This window comes from Micromesistius poutassou (genome assembly GCF_964030765.1).
Source record: "Micromesistius poutassou genome assembly, chromosome: 5".
NCBI classification, from domain to species: Eukaryota; Metazoa; Chordata; class Actinopteri; order Gadiformes; family Gadidae; genus Micromesistius; species Micromesistius poutassou.
The window spans coordinates 17,057,502-17,075,630 of NC_140275.1; the positions used below are offsets into that span (position 1 = coordinate 17,057,502).

Genomic DNA, 18,129 nt, shown 5'->3' on the forward strand with positions numbered 1-18,129 from the left:
ATTACATTATTTCCCCAAAAAAGAAGAAAAACGAAAGACAATAAAACAATAAATATATGCCCATTCTCTTCTTCGTGGAAGGCAAATGAACATGTTTAATTGAGCAGCCATAAACAAAAATACAAAAAAGGATGCTATAGACAACAATGGCTACATTAAATAGGCTAATGGTATTAAATTGGCATTCCTACACTAGCAAAGAAAAAAACAATATATTTTTAGGTCTGAACACAACAATTCGGGTTTCGCAAGCCTCTGGCTCGTATATTATAAAGTGCACTGCATGAACTTTAGAAGTTGCTAAACTGGCCTATACAGAAGTAACTATTTATATAATCAAATAAAAAATGAGCATAAACCTAGGCCAGAGGCTTATATGTATATAAAAATGCAAATAAAGTACGTTATAAAATTTAAGAAATAATCAAATTTGAGGAAGACAGGTTTTGGTCGGAGTGACGTGGAAGATGCCCGTGGCAGTGCTGCACGCGACATGGCAGAGGGGTCTCTCGACCACGTCCCCATGGAAACGGGAGGATACAACTCTATTGGCAGAACCAAATTAAGTAGCCTATTTGCGACATGAACTCATCTTGAAGCTATTTGAGTTGATAAAATTGTTTATAAAATTGTTTCTTTTTTATTATAAAAATGACTTTTAACCTTTAAGAAATGTATTAATGATCTTAGAAATGCTCTTGAGGTCTTACCAACCCACAAAGCCAGCAGGCCGAATTGACACCTTTTGTATTTGTTTGAATAAACCTTTGAATGATAAATCACAATTTGAAAAAACAGCTTATAGTTCGTGTTATTTCAGAAGGAAACAGTGTGATGGGTGAGATCGTCCTCCTCACTGGAGTGAAGCTCCATATGCATTTCATCCGAGTCGCTGAACTGTGAATGTGGAGAAAACTCTCCGTCGCTCCTCGGGGACTCTTTCCCCCCGTTCTTCACGGACCCCGCGGCATGCCCCCCCGGACCGGACGACGAAGAGGAGGGCGAGGCGGACGTCGAGGGGAAACACATCGCCTCTTCGATCATGGCTGAGAGGTCACCGTCGTCAAAAGACGAGCGCATGGGGAGCTGAACGTTGATCTGCACAGGCAAGCCGGTGGCCACCACAGACCCACCGGCGGCCCGTTTGCAGGACGCAGAGGTCTGCGGCGTCGCGTCCTTCGCCTTGTCGATGCCGGGGTTTGACGAGGGCACCTTCGAAGCGCTGTTGGACACGCCAGTGTCCTTTGCAGCTGCAACCGGACCTTCCAGCAGATCCGCCAGGGCGTTGATGTAAATCTGTGCCATTTGTAAAGTTTCATATTTGGACAGTTTCTTGTCGTTGTCGAAGGCCGGGATGACCCTTCGAAGTTCGTCGAAGGCGTAATTGAGCCCGTGCATCCGCCGCCTCTCCCTGGCGTTGGCGGCCACGCGTCTCTGTTTGTGGACCCCGTTCGCAGGTCTGCCGGACGGGGCTCGCTGTCTGTCGCCGTCGGCCTCGTCGGAGCAGCCGAGTGAGCCGTTCAGCCGACACAGCTCTCGGACCTTGAGCGAGCTGAGATTTTGGGCGGCTCTTCTGTAGCTCGGCGGGCTGGAGTGTCCCGATGAGGCCGGAGAGCCGCTGTCTGAAAAAAAAAAATACAACATATAAGTTCACAGAGAACAGATAGTCTCCACATAAAGTTATACGCCAATGCGCAAAACAAATAACGCAAAAAGCACATCGCATGTCCAAGTAAACACGATGGACCGTAATCGCCCATAATAACTTTAGCAACTTCCTTTCAAAACGTTTGTCCCTGAATGAGTTTCTGAAGGGATGCTCTTACCTTGATAGGAGCCGGAGCTGGGACAGGGCGAGGGCGGCAGGTAGTCAGGGGAGGCGGCGTGTGCCGCGCAGGTGACAGAAGGCTGCAGCGGAGCCAGCCAGGCGCGTGGGTCGCTGCCACTGTCCACGAGCGTCAGGCTGCTTGGGTTGCAGTTGTCCTCGCGCTGGGGCTGCAGCTGCTCCCCTCCCTTCCCCATAAAGCTTGGGTGCTGTTGCCGTGTCTCAAGCACCCCCATGTACTGCGCGTCTTTGCTCCAATCTTCCATGTTTAAAACTTCCATTGTTTTCACCCCCGCAAAAATCCCAGAGACAGACGCAATGGATTCGTGAGAAAACTCTGTTGAAATCGTGTTTTTGGAGAGACTAGTTTCTCGCGCTGTGCTATAAGCATGCACTGTGAATGCCGGTCGCGTGCGGGACTCCTTAATGTCTCAAGGTGCAGCGTCGGTTTAAAAAGCGGCACGCGCCTAAGAGCCCCCCCTCCCCGCCCTGGTCGCGTGTAAACGTCCAATGAGATGTCGCGTTAAACCCGAGAGAGAGGGGGATTGTCTCCGCGAAACACGACTGTTTATAATGACGCTAGGGTTTAAGGAGTGTTTAACGGGTGGGGAGGTAAGTGGACCCTCCCCCAGGACGCACGTGGGGGGGTGGCGAGGCGCCGGAGGTGAGGAGCGTGGACGGCGCGAGACCCGCAACAACCGTGGATGCTGCCTACCTGTCTGCACGCGTGCGCGCCGTCAAGCCACACAACAAAAACAGAATGGGGAAAAGAAGAAAGAAAGAAAGGGTTCCTTTTCATTGATGGATGCAAGTGTTTTCCATATCCACCCCCCCCCCCCCCCCCCCACACACACACACATTTAAAATGTTCCTGCTTTCACCCCATTATATACACAGTATAAGGATTGCCTGCAACATAAAACTGAACTTAACATTCAAATAATCCTGAACATTTGCAGTGTTATCCTTCGTCCAGCCAGTAAGCAAGCAAGCCTAGTAGGAGTGCCCTGGCTGGGACGGCCTATTGAAATATGACAATTATGAACACATCGATTCGTATCGGACAATACCATGGCCATTTTAACACTATGCGCGGTGCAAAATAGTGCAAAAGTCCCAAACTGGCAGCGCACTGCAGGGCGCGCTGCGCGTCCACCTCAGAACCTGGGGCGCAAAGAGTTTGCCCCACAGAACCGTGCGGCTCCTGCGGGGCTCGCGCGCTCATTGTCAATTCACCGTTTCCCTCTATTCTATGAATGCTAAGACCATATCCAGTTTCCATTTCTCTTTTCTACACACTCCCAACCCTTTGATCCGTCCCACGGAACGCCCTATCGCAAAAAAGGGCTTCACAGGGATCGGGAATATGAGCAGGGGGCTGACTGGCGCGCAGCAGTGTATCCTATGGGCCACTGACACCAGCGGAGGGCCACTGCAGCAACTTAGAATAATTCAAGACAAGGTAGAGAGCAGTCAGGGGAATAAATGCATAAATATAATAATAAATATATTCAATAAAATAAACGAATGAATAAAATAAGAAATTAAAATAAAATAAAATAAAGATATAAATGTTGTTAGGTTCCCAGACAAGGAGTTATACAAGCAAACACTGTGACATGTTAGGTATGTTAGGAGGCTGATCAAAGTGTAGTGGAACACTATTTAAAGGTAACCTGCCAATCAGGGCGCATGGACTCTTGACGGGACACTTTCTGCTTGATTGCGGCGAACCTATGATAAGATGCGGCATATGTTCAGCAGCGCCATCTCGGCCACTTATCTGAGAAAAAGAATGCACCAAAGATGGATCCTTTCCGTAGATTTTTCAAATAATTAATTAAGAGAGTAGGCCTCCATTGTAAAAAATAATTAGGCCAACACGTTTTAAAAGCCTCCGCTTAAACTTTCTAGCCTATTTATGTTCGGAGTTCAGACCCCGATATCCAACCTGCGCCACTTAAAGAGGTTCCACAAGACAATAAAAAGACAACCTTACATTCCTAAAAATATACCGTGCATTTATCTTTTCAATTTTTATTCATGTATTCATCATCGGGACGTCTTGTAGGCTAGTGGTCTGGCGCCTAGCGCCCCCCCACCCTCCCTCCCCACCTACAACTCAACATCCAACCCGCTCCACTGGGCTCCTGAAGCTAACAACAGGTTGGATATTGTAAGTTGCGATTATTAAAGTGTCGTAGTGACAATGGCGACTATGTCCCATTGGTCACGCCAGGGGGACTCTTTGGGAGAGGGGCACAAAATGTGTCCCCGTGGGGGCTTCCATTCCGCCGCGCGAGAGGAGTCTGCGTGCTGCTGCGCCCATTCCTGTCTCCCGGGCAACAGGGCGCACGAGAGGGAGAGGACGAGGCAGGGTCTGGACTGGGACTTGATGATGGTCATACATGGCTGAGCATGTAGCTATAACTGGATATTTATTCATATCTATGTGAAGTCTGGTAGGCCTAAAGTCTGTCGGATGGTCTAGGCCTGCTGTACACTCTACACTCTACAAAATTTAACTGAAGCATAGTGTCACTAAATGTTGGACAATTATACACAGCTAAACCAAAGAAGCCATTTTCTGTTCCCCATGAAGACACGTTCTAAATTCCTGCCAAACACCAAGCACGCACAGTTGAGACGGACAGGCGGACAGAGGGACACCACGACGCCCATGCTAGGCTACTTGGCGCCACTCTATGGTGAAGTGTTGTAACTACAACGTACTGCTTCATTGAATTCCCCCAACTCTGTGTGTCGAGCGTCATGGGCAGTGGTCATGAGCTCATATCCAGCTGTTAACAGCGGTGCACGCGCCTTTGTTGTGATATTGAAGAGTGAAGGCGACACAATGGCTTTGCACTTGTTTGAACTTACATTTTAGTGAGAGCCGCGTCGGTCCACACAAAGTCATCACATCCCTCTGTCGTTCGCTGGAATTGAAAGTCAAAAGAGCTCACTGCACTGCACTTGTAGCATGTGAAAAACAAAACAAAACATACACATTTGTAGACATTACCTTTGGGTTGTGGACGAGGAGCCCGCACTATTCTGCACAGCAGATGCGTCCGGTGGTCGGTCACACATACAAATGCTGAGCAGTAGAACTTGCCGTTACATCATTAAACAGGTATGGTTATAATAGTTAACAGTGTATCAGAAAAACAGCAGAATATTGATTGTAATGCTTTCACATTCAAATCTGACGTTTAACTTGGGAAAAAGCAATGTGACTTTTTGGTGACTGCCAGGAGCAGATTGGCAAAAAAAAAAACAAATACCATCCCACTGTAGAAAACCTGTTTATTAGACAAATTATACACAGAAAGCTTTGCCACTTGTAACAGGGGCTCCGGTTGTTTCAGTTTTTGAATAATATGCAACACATACAACAAAATAGGCCTATATTAAATACTGTACATCATAAGCTTTTGAAAATTATCAAGTAAATCCTGTATGTTCTATGTTTGAAATTAAAAACATGTTAACGGATAGCGCAAGAGCAAGTTTGTGCATGCTATCTTTTTAATCAACTTGCCACTCTTTTGTTATTTAGCCAGCAACTCATAAAATGCACTCTGGATGAGATGAGACGTGAAGAGTCTATTTGTGTTTGAGTTGACTCTGGGCAGGGCAGGAGTAAACGTTAAAATCTAAACTTAACTCTAAAGCTTATAATGATATAACCTTTCCTTTTTTTGTTAAACAAAAATAGCATTGACATGTAAAATATACATTTTTTTTTTATTAACGTCTCTCTCATTTATATGAAATAAAACTTTAAAATGTTGTCTGTGTCCTATTTGTCATTCAAGAGCCACACTGAAGCCTATTAATAACGTAAGAATGCCTGGAAATGCTCCAAAACGCTGCAGCTTCACTGAGTACTCTATGCACGACATTTTGCGATTTTTACTTCATAAAGATAACAAACTGAAAACTTGTTCTAAAACACTAACATTATCAATAATCAATAAAGTGTTAGTGAAAAAAAAAAAAAAAAAGGTTTGGCTCATTTTCACCAGTTCAACCCCCTCCCTCCCCACATCCCACCCAGTCGATTACAGTTTCTAATGTACTACTCCCTCTCCCCATCCCTAAAATGCACCTTATTGGTTTGATTTTAATCAGTTGGCACTTTAAAAAATAAGTTATACAAACAGTTTCCTTAACATTAGACACATGAAATAGAAGTGTATTTCGGACTGGTTGAAAGACATCAGAACCTGCCAGTTAGGATGAAACTTCAAGGCCCGTTGGGGACCGCGACCTTCCACTGAGCTCGCAGTGCCATGGCGCTTAATCTTACTCTGATTCCAACTGCAGACTGGCTGAAAAATGTGATTTGAAAAAGAGCTGAGGAGAATTAATACATCAAGCTTGTTGACAAAAGGCCTGCACGAGTTATTTCTGAATGGTTCCTTCTCCACCAAAATACAGCTTCATTTCACCACTTTAGTGGCCCATGCTCTGATTTGAGTAATGACATGACGATACACAATGGACCGTCTATCTCATTAAAACTTCTGAGCCATGGCAGCATGAAAAAAATGTAAAGGAAAGAAAGAAAAAGCAAACGGAAACATCAAAAATAGAAGAAAAACTCTGAATGCCACACAAGAGACTACTTGACCCCTTAATAAGCAGTTTTGAAAAAAATATCTTAGAAGAAAATAACTAAAAATGAAACAATTAGCAGTCCAAAACAATGTTATTCTTTTGTACTTCCTGACCATAAAACATTCCACGCATTAAAAACTTTTTTCCCGCCAAAAAAAGAAACAAAATGAAAGATGCAAAATAAGCTTTAGCTTTCTGAAGTCTTTGATCTTGTCTTTTATCAGAGTTCTCTCTCGAACTCTGATTGGATAATCTCACCTTTCTTTGAAAAGCAGACAGCACAGTTTAGGTGAAAGGGGAAAAAAAAAGAAATATCTGATCTACATACAATCACTTACAGGTCTGTGAGCACTGGTACAGTGCAGTGGGATTGACGAAGAATCAATCGCACTTATGAGCATCAAATGGTGGAAACAGTTACAGGCCGATGCGTCAAAATGGCAGAAATAGTTTCAGGCTGAGGCAACAAAAGTCCTGGCTCAACAGTGTTAGGAACGTTTGCACTGTGGTCGCGTTTGAAACTGATTCCAAACCAGCTCACCGAAACAGTGTTCGCTCCAGTGATCTGAAAGTGTTAGTTGTTTTCAGCCTTTTTCATTTTATCCCATGGATGAATACACATTTTGAATCACAGATACTGGTGGAACGGTCCCAATGATTGAAAAGAGTTTGGGTGCACTACCCAGACAATGTAAAGACAGTGTAGAATTGAAAACATTGGCAGATCTTCCAAATGAGCACTGCCCTCACATCCCTTCAAGATCCATAGCTGGTTGCCATACTTAGGCATGTCCCAACTCACAACTTCATGTGTGTACGCTTCTAGCAAACAACTGCTTCCAAGCTTATTCAACTCTGTTTGCGCTACTTTAGGTTCATTTAGGCAAATAGCCGAGACACCCTGTTTTAGTCCCTCAACGTCGGCCATCTAGTAGGAACAGTTGATACTGTTTCCTGCTGTCGTAGCGCACGCCCTAACCACCGAGGCGGGGTTAAGACAGTAGCGGGGGTCAGTTCAGTACATCTCCGTTAAAGTAGTCCTCGTAAAAGACGAAAGAATAGAAAACACATAGCCCAAACACACAGACCCTCGATTTAAAGTAAATCCCAAATAACCACAAAGACGACGACAAAGCAAATGTTCCGGTCAACAGCCCCTCCCCTACCCCACCCCCTGCACACACACACACCACCCCCATCACCAGCTTTTTACGCAGGTGGACAGAAACGCCGCCTTAGTGGAATTGCCCCGCCTTTTTCGATGTACAAAAACAAACAACCCTCAAAACACCCGAGCAGACACCGACAAAACAAAGGGGTTTTCTATTTACATAAATCTATATTCAGAATGATATCCGTTTTTTAATATTTTTTTTTACTTACTAGTTTGTTTGCTTATCATCTACAAGATTCTACAAGAACACCTCCCTTTCTCCTCCTCCTCCTCTTCCCTTCCTCCCCCCCCCACCTCTCCTCCTATACAACCCTCCTCTTCCTCTTCCTACTTACCCTTATATGGAGGTGCCCCTGTCTGGGTCGTTCCCGTATCCAAAGTTGGGCCCGGGCCCCGTGGGCTGGTACGGGATGGAGGACATAGTCTTGATGGGGCTGCGGAAGAAGCCGCCGTTGGGCGCCCTCTGCCTGAAGGGCCCCACGCCGCCAGTCCGGTGGTCCTGCATCATGCCCCCCCCGCCGCCCATGCCGCTGCCGCCGCCGCCGCCGCCGCCGCCGAAGCCCGCGGCGAACCCGGCGGCGGCCTTGGCGGAGAGGCTGCGGCTCAGGGTCTGGATCTGCTCGGGGATGAAGGTGGTGGTGGTGATGTGCGTGTTGCGGAAGTCGCTGATCTGCTCCAGGGCCTGGCGCGCCGCCGGCAGGGCGTCCATGTCCAGGGGCGTCAGATCGATGGAAGAGGTGGAGAACTGCTTGTGGGGGCTCTCGTCGTCGGTGCACAGGCTGTTAACCCGGCGGTGTAGGTGCTCCAGGTCGATCTCCTTATCGTCCTGCGGGTGGGAGGGTGGGGTGGGGTGGGGGGGGGTGACGGGGGAGAGGAGGGAGAGGGGGAGAGGAGGAATGAAGGAGAGGAGGGCAGGGGGGGGGGGGGGGGGGGGGGAGCGGTGGAGGGTTGATTGTGAAAAAAAGATGAGGGATGGAGAGAGATTTGGGTGAGAGTGTTTTTTAAGGGGGGGAAGAGAAAAGGAAGGCCAAACGCCGGAGAGCAGCGGAGGAGAGGGGTGGCAGCAGGGGGTCCAGGAGGAGGTCGAGGGAGGACCAGGAGGAAGATGAGGAGGGACACGTGAGATTAGTTTAGGAAAAGAGGGAGAGGAGAAACAGAGGAAGAGAGTATGGAAACGGCGGTATGCGTTCAACGTCAGGGAAGATCGTCCATACGTCCGGAATACAGTGGCGGTGAAAAAAACAAAAATAAGTGTATAATACCACAGAGGAGGAGTAGAAGAAGGAGGTGGCATCCATTTGGTGAAAGGAGGGGTTTGAGGAGGTCCGATCACAACCAAATGAGGAAGGTGAGAGAAGAGGAAGGAAAAAGGTGACACATGGATGAAGTCAGGATGGAGGTGTGGTGGAAAGCAAGGGGGGGGGGGGGGGGTAGAAAAGCACACTCTGAGCTGCAGTTTGCATATTGACAGAACACACACACACACACACACACACTTAGGTCTGTAAGGGAGTGCAGCTGAGGAATACAACCAATACTGTGACCATGCGGCGAGAGGCGTGTGATTGGCCTACTGCCAGTCAAGAGTTACCGTTCAGCTATTGCTTTATACATGCAAGATCACTGTTACAACTGTTATATCATCTATATATACATATATATATATGTATATATACATATATATATATAACGAATGAGGAGAAATATTGTTGGGCAGAGGATTCATTCATTTCTACTTCTATAATACGCTTAAACTTTAAGCAAACTTATTAATACTTCTCTTACACACTATGCTTACACACTATGCCACTTATAGTTACTACAAGACATCAACTCTAGGCAGTGCTTATCCATACAGTCTATAGGAGGGTGACACTCAGTGGCGGGGGGTGGGGTCATGCCAGTGTTCAACAGGGGATGGGTAGGAGGGGGGGGTGAGGGACAGGATTGCAGTCTGGGATGAATGATTTGTGAGGTGACCTCATGGATCGTAGCGCTGGTGGAGAGTGGATTATTTTCACTTTTAACCAGCCGATTTGGATGTTTGGATTGAAAGAAGGAGAGGAAGAGTTGGTGGCAGGCACACGCACAGACAAAGTGCCTGCATGTGTACCATGTGACATTCACGTGCGCGTGGGTGTGTGTGAGTGTGTGTGTGTTTGTGTGCGAGTGTGTGTGTGTGTGTGTGTGTGCGCGTGAGTGTCTCGGTTGGTGTGGATTGAATGGGAAGTGGGAGCACAGGGCATGTAAGGCTCAACACTTACAACTTGGTTCTGGGGACTGCGGGGCGGGGGTTACAAAGCGGAAGATGGGGGGGGGGGGGGGGTGAGGGGAGAGGGGTCTCATTCTGGTGCAAAATCAAGGGGTTCTCACTTTGGGGCGGAGAGGGGCTGAAAGGACAATTGCACAGTGTTTAAGGTGAAAAAACAAATCCGTTGACCCTACCCTTTGGTCGTGTGGGGGGGGGCTGGATGGGAGTCTGGGCCGCTCAAATGTAGTTCAGAGTTCAGTGAGTGCCCCCTGGTGGTCATCTCAGGTACTGCCAGGAGGGGGAGGAAACGGGGGTGTGGTAGTCGTGGTGGTGGTGGTGGTGTTGGGGGTTGGGAGGGGCGTGAGGGGACTGTCCTTTGTGCTGAAGTTGTGCCACACACATACACTAATCACTGTGTATTCGTAGGTCACAGTGGGAGGAAGATAGGTGTGTCAATTAAACTAATAAAAATGGATGCTAATCCATCCAAAGGTTGATTTGGTGTTTCATATCAAACTACTCGGGGCTAAGGCTAAGTAAAGGGAAAAGGTATGTTCCGGATCAAACTACTAAGGGCTAAGGCTAAGTAAAGGGAAAAGGTATATTTGGTGTTCCATATCAAACTACTGGGGGCTAAGGCTAAGTAAAGGGAAAAGGTATATTTGGTGTTCCAGATCAAACTACTGGGGGCTATAAGGCTAAGTAAAAAGAAAAGGTCTAAGGGCTTGCCGCACAAATACAGGAACAGGGACGGCATTGTTTAGAAACATTAATTTGTTCTTACTACCCCCTTTCAGTAAAACGTAAACTATATAACGCTACAGAGAGGGCTCGGACACAAGTAGGCCAATATCAATTTTAATAACAAATATATGGATATAGATTAATATTAAGGCTAGGTTCACAATATATTCCTTCATACGTGGCTGTTTTGTAGATGGCTATTAGATAGCTTTATAAGTGTGGTCAAAGTTATAACCTGTTTTCTGAAAACTGTTCTATATTATGATTAAATTAATGTAATTTATTTTATTTGTCTCATTAGACGTTGCAGCCCTTGCAATCAAGCGCGATCTATAGCGACATCTTGTGGCCAAAAGGCCAAACTGCGTACAGTTTGAACAAGACAAAAACAACGCAAAAACTAACACGGATTCCCGCAATAACGATGAACACAAAGCGCTACTGTACCATAAACGGCTAAAAAGGTATGACATTCTCTGATCCCCCTATTTTTTTTCTTTTAATAAACACACCTATCCCTGATCTGGACTGCTGCACCGGGCCGTCCCTACTGTATGTATAACCTTGGGGTGGGCGGAGAGGTGGTGAAGGTGGTCATTCGCATTTTGGGGGCAAGCTCCGAGGCGTTGGAGGGCTCGTAGGCCCGCTGGACGATCAGGGCGCACGGCAGGTCGCAGCACGCCGGGGGCTGGTAGCGGGTGGAGTTTTGGGCGGTGCCTCCGGAAGGGACGGAGGTCTGGTGGTGATGCGGACCCCCCAGGGACAGGTGGTGCTCGCTGTTGGGGGCGTGCGGGCACGAGTCGGCGGCCTGCCTAGCGGACGGACCCTCGGCGTGGGTCTGCTGTGTGTGTGTGTGCGTGTGCGTATGTGTGTGTGTGTTTAGGTGTGTGTGTGTGTGTGTGTGTGTGTGTCGACGGGGGTGAGTGAGTGATGAGTGATGAGTGAGTGCAAGTAAATCAAAGATGGCGAGTCATTTGTTACGTTTGTTTGTTGCAAAAGAACAGGGGCAGGCAGACGGACAGACAGACAGACAGAGAGACAGACAGACAGACAGACAGAGAGAAACAAACAGACAGACAGACATACAAACAAACAGATATCACATGGTTAGAAATGTGGGATGATATTCAGAGATAAGAGCCAGGCGGATGAAAGGTTGGAGGGGGGAGGGGGAGTGAGAGAGAGAGAGAGAGCAAGAGAGAGAGAGGGAGCGAGAGAGATAGAGAGCGAGAGAGATAGAGAGCGAGAGAGCGGTTTATTAAAAAAGGCAGACAGACAGGTAGGGGGAGGGGGGGAGGGGGGGACGGTGAGTAAGAGAAGAGACATGACGGTCAGTCAGCACACACTCCAAGCCAGTTGCTCTGTGCTGTCCTCACACAGACATGCACATCCATCATATACCTGCAAGGGCAGTAGATGTTTACAAAGCTCTCTCTATCCTTCTCTCTGCCACTCTACCCCTCTCAACACTAAGTGCTTATCTTCAAAACAGTGGGAAAAAAAACTGCCCACCATCGACATCAGGAGAACCCGGGGTAGTGACAGAGATTGACAGAGAGGGTTTCTTTACAGAGTTAGAATGAGTAGTTCGGCCGTGAACGAAGCAGGACACAACATTGACATTGGAATCTTTGTCGTGTATCACAGTATGTAGCTTTTGTTAAAAGAACAGAGTACTCATTCTAAATCGATAAAGTACATGTCAGACACGACCCAAAAACTGCTGGCAAAGAGCAAGAGTTCTGACAATGGCACTGAATAGAAACCTGAGGTGTGAATTAACCTAAGTGCGTTATATTACCAAATTAATTTCATTGACAGAACTCTTTCCTTTCCTTAACAAAGCTGAAGTCAAACATTTAAAAGCAACAGGTGGGCCTCTAACACTCATGGGAAAGCAGTTTCAAATCATAAAAGTTTCATCCAAATATTCCAAAAAAAAATTTTTTTTTTCAGAGTTGGAATGTATGCCTGCTCCCAGACCAGTGTTAGAGGCTCCACGGTCGTTTTCTAAACAGATATGCTGTATTATGGACAACCAACGCCCATACCCTGACATCAGCCAGGCACAGACGACAACTATTAAAGCTTTGAGGCGCAAGAAGACCAGGACCACCCGTCGCCCCTATTAACATGTATTTGGCACATTGAGCACGGTGCACTGAACACAGTTGTCACTGTTCCTGTGGATGAGTTGCTGAATGGTAACGGCCTTACATTAAGCATTTAACGAAACACAAACACGAGCCAGCCAGCCCACAGTAAATGCAGTCTCAAAGGTGAAATTAGCACAGTTGGATGCATGGGAAGAAGAGATATGTTGAACACGTAGTTATGCTGTTGTTATACACAAATACAGCAGGCTAGAAATATGATCATATGGAAAACTGAGGGTGGTTGCATCGGCATGTATGCGTTGGTACTGGTGTGTGCGTGTGGGTATGTGTTTGTGTGTGATTCGTGTTTACTATTTGTGTTATATGCGTTTCTGTGCCCTTGACAACATTTCTTCCAATGGTTTGATTTAGTTGTGTTGACATTTCTTTAAGTCATTTTCAAAAGAGCCTCACTTTGCATTATGAAGCACACTCAAAACACCGGAGTGAACAAAGACAACAAATGATAACTATAGCAACATGGGTTATGAGGAAATCAAACAGAAACATGCTTGTGGTTTGATGGATTTACACAATTGACACAATGCGGAAGCATTCACATTATTAGGACTGATGATCCAAAGGACGATAACCATAATATCAATATGACATTTAAGACCCCATTAAGACCCTTGAAAGTGCAGGTGCATGCATGTATGATGGTGATTGCATGTTTGTGTGTGTGTGTGTGCGTGTGACTTATTATAATTGTCTCTCGATAGGACAGATATAATTTACCCTTTGAGGAACAGTATATTGAAAATGGTTACCAATCAATAACAATAACGTATCTGTGCTAAATCCAAGTCTGAATTATGATGCCAAATGTCAACATAACTGATATTAGACAGTTGGTAACACAATACATTTAGCTGTGACCTAAATAGGGCCATTTTAAAGGGCATTCAGCGTATGTGTTTCAACATGGGGTCGAGAACTGGCTTAATGTCATCGATGCTGGGAAATGAAGCCCTTTGTTTTGGTGTAGAGAACGTGAACACCACCTCTCTCAAGTCTTCAGGGAAGGTTTCACTGCTGTTCACCTGCCTGAGGAGGACAACTCCCACCCAGCAGGGGCTGCGTCTTCAAACACCCCCCCCCCCGCTGCTTGTCACAACGGGGCATTGTGCAAAAACATGGTTCTTTCATTCTGGTTTTCAAAATATCTTCAAAAAAAATGTCCACAGAGACCTTTGAACACCGCATCGATCAGTACCCCCCTGCCCATGTCCCCTCTGCCTCTCTCCCACTTGCCATGCCTGTGGAAGCAACGATCTGCCATCAGCCATCCCCCACATGAGAGATCCTGTTAGGGGGTGGTTTTTTGCCGGCAAGTGGAGATCCCGTCGGGAGCCATACGCTAGCGGTGTGCTCGCTCGCGTGAGGGGGGCCAATAACGTCAGGGGTCAAGTATCAAAAACGACCGCGGTCCACTGAGCCCTCTCCCATGGCTCGCCGCGGCGGCGGCGGCATGCTACGCCAGCGATCGGCGCTAATCGAAGACGGCTTAGCCGTGGCTGACTGCTCAGGGAGGTTCATGTATGCTTTGGATCGCTTGTATATATACAAACATTACTATAATACATATATATATAATATATATATATATATAAATATATGATTCTGGATATTGACACTCATTTGTTCGAGTGTTTACAAGGTTTGTGGTTAAATCCCATTTTGTCCATTCATGACATTTTGTTGAATCCGTGTGCAATAGATTCACAAGGCTTCTTTAAAAAAAAAAAAAAAGATCAATACTAACTCCCCCACCTGCCTCTACCAGTAGAGCAGAGTCAGCCTCCCCCCCGCCGCCCAGAAAGCGTATACATATTTAGTATCTCATCACAAAACACCGGGTCGCGTTGGGCTGTCTGTAGATCAATGCCGCCCCCCCCCCCCCTGCCCTTTAACACCATCACCAAATCAAATCAATGCCCCCCCCCCCCCCCCCCCCACTGGTAACTAGTGGCTACTCAACTGCATGGCCTGGGTTCTGGGGCTCCCAGGGGCTAATGAAGATGATGGGGGGGGGGGGGGGGGGCAGAGCTGGGGCAAGTGTTATGACCCTATCAGGTTCAACAGCGCTACTGCTGGACGTGGCTGGGGTTTAAGATGAGGAGGCGGGGTCCTTTGTGGGCCTCTTAGTGCTAGACGGGGCCCACTGGCCTGAATGATAGATGAAAGCTGCTGGCCAAGCAGGGGGGCCGCGAGAGGGAGGAGGGGAGGGGTGGGACCCTGTTATCTGTGTGTGTGTGTGTGTGTGTGTGTGTGCGTGTGACAAACAATATGGAACGTGTCACCGTTGCTTGATCAAAGCCTTTAAGGAAGACTTTATTGCTGAAGGAGTAGTGTGGGGGTCATGGATTGATGTTGTGTTTGTGAGTGAGTGAGTGAGTAAATGAGAGAGAGACAGAGAGAGTGTGTGTGTGTGTGTGTGTGTGTGTGTGTGTGTGTGCACATGTGCGTGCGTGCATGTGCGTGTGATATACTCTTATGAATCGACAATCTCTCTATTCTGATCCATGAAACGTCTTAGATTCCCCTTTGGGAAATGAATACAAATAAAAGAAACGACGATCACCCTAGTCATATAGCTTCAACTGCTGTGACGATGAGGAAAAATATAAACCAAATCTGCCATCGTCCAGACATCCATATGTTGATCACCGTCTCTGTGTCATCGTCTTAGCCCTCGTCGGTTCAAACACTAGCTCCACCTTAAAGGCTTCTCACGAGGGAGAGCATATAGCCGGGTATCTACTTCAAACACCTGCTTTGGAACAGTGCGGGCCATCCACCCTTTAGCATGAAATCTTTTCTGATTTGCCGGCAGATCAAGCAGCAGCAGCGCGGGTCACACGCACCCTCTCCCGTCTTGTCTATTTCATCCTTAATGGAGCTTGAAATTAGAGATTGGGAAAAACTGAAAAATCCTCTTCCGCACGGATAGAAATGGGACAGACTGCTCTGTTCAGTTCAGTTTGCTTCCTCTCTTCCTCAAGGTTAAAACAATTCACTAGGCATGTTGTGACCTTCTCCTTGCTTTAGCTTGCGTTATGTTTCCTTTTGAAATGGAACTTGGAAATGGAAACAAATTGACACCTTAACTCCAAGTCTACCCATTGCCAATGATTAACTGGAAGGGAACTTTCTGATGATGATGGGAGTTACATCACTGGAAAAGCACCAGACTGATCAAAAGTACTTGGCTTTTTCATGTATTCAGTACTTTCTTTTCTTTGCATTTGTGGATTTGTGGCTTATGCTCATTCGTGCTGCTTCAACTCTCTGCAAAAAACTCTCTGTAAAAACCCCCAAGAAATAAACAACATAATCAGACTGGTGTTGGTTCATCAGTTGCCTGATTTGCATTACAGATATGCCATGCTTTGGTGAAATCTTCACAGTTTTAATGAACGCTATTTACATGACTACTTAATCTGCAGTAAACAGACCAGTAGGCATGAAGGGTAACTAAGTAGATTAGAGGGAGAGACAACAGAAAGTGTGTTGATTTAACCCGCTACAAAACCTTACCAGTAAACTACATTATGAAGGCGTAAGACCTCTTATTAAATCCTCTTATTTAATCTTCAAATTAAATCAGCAACATTGTCTTCCTTTGAGCTTATCCTTTGAACAATTATCCATGCAGGCCAAAAAGAGGAATTGTCTTTCCATAAGATACTCTTCATGTATGAATGCTACCTGCAGTACATTCTCAGTACAACTCTCATTTGTCTTATTGCCACTCATCGATTCTGGACATGGACGGTTGTGTGTTGCATGTGTGTGATGCAGCAGTTGAAGTGAGTAGAAAATAGGATAAAGAGAGAATGAATGTGATGGAATATGGAACATAATGAAAAAGTGCCCCAGTGGCCAGAATCCCATTTATACAGCGGTAACTGTCTCTCTTCACATATGATCACATTGACACGTGTTAAAAGCTGTAGCCCAGGGTGTTACCAATGTGTTTCCTCCATGGTGCCCGTATAAAGGCTTTTTCTATTGAGCCAGACTGTCAGCTAACAGGTTTTTTGTTCATGGTCCCTGCGGGTATTTCTTCTATATTGGGCTGTTTGTACACAAGTGACCGGGTATTGCCTTGCAACTTTGACCTTCACAGTTTGGACTGTACCTGTGTTCGCTCAATACAATCTCTTTTTCCGCCCCAACGTGAAGCTCAGTACCGTTTAGGCGATATGTCTCGCAACTCTAGTTACAGTGATTGGTCACCGATGAAATTGAACCTGGATCAAGGCGTGGTATTCCCCACTTTCACAAATAGTAGCCGTGCACCCCTTGCATCAACTAGTCCCCGGAAGGGGAGCGGCATGGAGGAGCCAGGGAGGAGGTTCTCTCTCGTGCCACTCCCCCTCATACTCCCCTCCCTACCTCCCCACCTCTCTCCTCCCTCCCTTTCTGCTTCCCTCTCTCAAATCCCCCGACCCCACGCTCCCTCCCTCCCCATCTGTCTCCTCCCTCCCCCCCCCGCCTCCCTTATACTCCACCTCCCTCCCTCAGACCCTCCCCCGCTCCAACCTCCCTCCCCTCTCCAACCCCCCCCCTCCCCTCCCCTCGCCAACCTCCCTCCCTCCCCTCTCCAACCTCCCCCCCCCCATCCCTCCCCTCCCCTCTCCAACCACCCCCCCCCGTCCCTCCCTCCCCTCTCCAACCTCCCCCCCCCCATCCCTCCTGTCCCTCCCCTCCCCTCTCCAACCACCACCCCCCATCCCTCCTGTCCCTCCCCCTCCCCTCTCCAGCCTCCCCTCCCCATCCCTCCCCTCCCCTCTCCAGCCTCCCCTCCCTCAGACCACTCCACTCCCCTTGCCCTCCCCCCCTCCCCTCTCCAGCCCCCACGTCGTACCTCCTTGGAGGGCACGCGGGAGCCCTTGCGGCGGCTCCACCAGCTCTCCACCATGGCGATGAGGCAGGAGAGCACCACGCCGGCCGCCAGCACGCAGAAGACCCCGGCGAAGCTGTGGATGTCCAGCGCGCTGCCCCGCTGCCTGCCGGCCTGCCCGGAGCCCAGCAGGTCACACGGGCTCTCGTGGGGCCACCACTTGACCTTCAGCAGGTCCATGTCCCCGTTCTGCTGCAGCTCCAGGATCCTGAGACACAAAGAGGGGGGGGGGGGGACACACACAGACGCGCACAGACACACACACACACACACACACACACACACACACACACAGGTGTACAAATGCACACAAACGCACACACACACACACACAGACACACACATACAGATACACACACACACACACACACACACAAACACACACACAGGTGCACAAATACACACAAACGCACACACACACACACACACACACACACACACACA

At 47.6% G+C, this 18,129-nt stretch overlaps 2 protein-coding genes across 2 annotated transcripts in view; both read right to left on the reverse strand.

Annotated features, from left to right (window-relative positions):
• Positions 1–816: 816 nt before the first annotated feature.
• Positions 817–2,091, reverse strand: atoh1a (atonal bHLH transcription factor 1a; the record flags this gene model as incomplete). The annotated part of the gene is made up of 2 exons (XM_084468193.1): positions 817–1,622; positions 1,827–2,091. 2 exons carry the CDS (start codon positions 2,089–2,091, stop codon positions 817–819), a joined length of 1,071 nt encoding a protein of 356 aa, XP_084324319.1.
• A 5,871-nt stretch (positions 2,092–7,962) lies between these two features.
• Positions 7,963–18,129, reverse strand: part of grid2 (glutamate receptor, ionotropic, delta 2) — a gene marked incomplete at both ends in the record, with an annotated part of 386,320 nt that continues 376,153 nt past the window's right edge. The window contains 2 exons of the mRNA XM_084468194.1: positions 7,963–8,451; positions 17,650–17,893. Coding sequence (XP_084324320.1) covers positions 7,963–8,451; positions 17,650–17,893 — 733 coding nt within the window. The remainder of the gene's footprint in view (positions 8,452–17,649; positions 17,894–18,129) is intronic.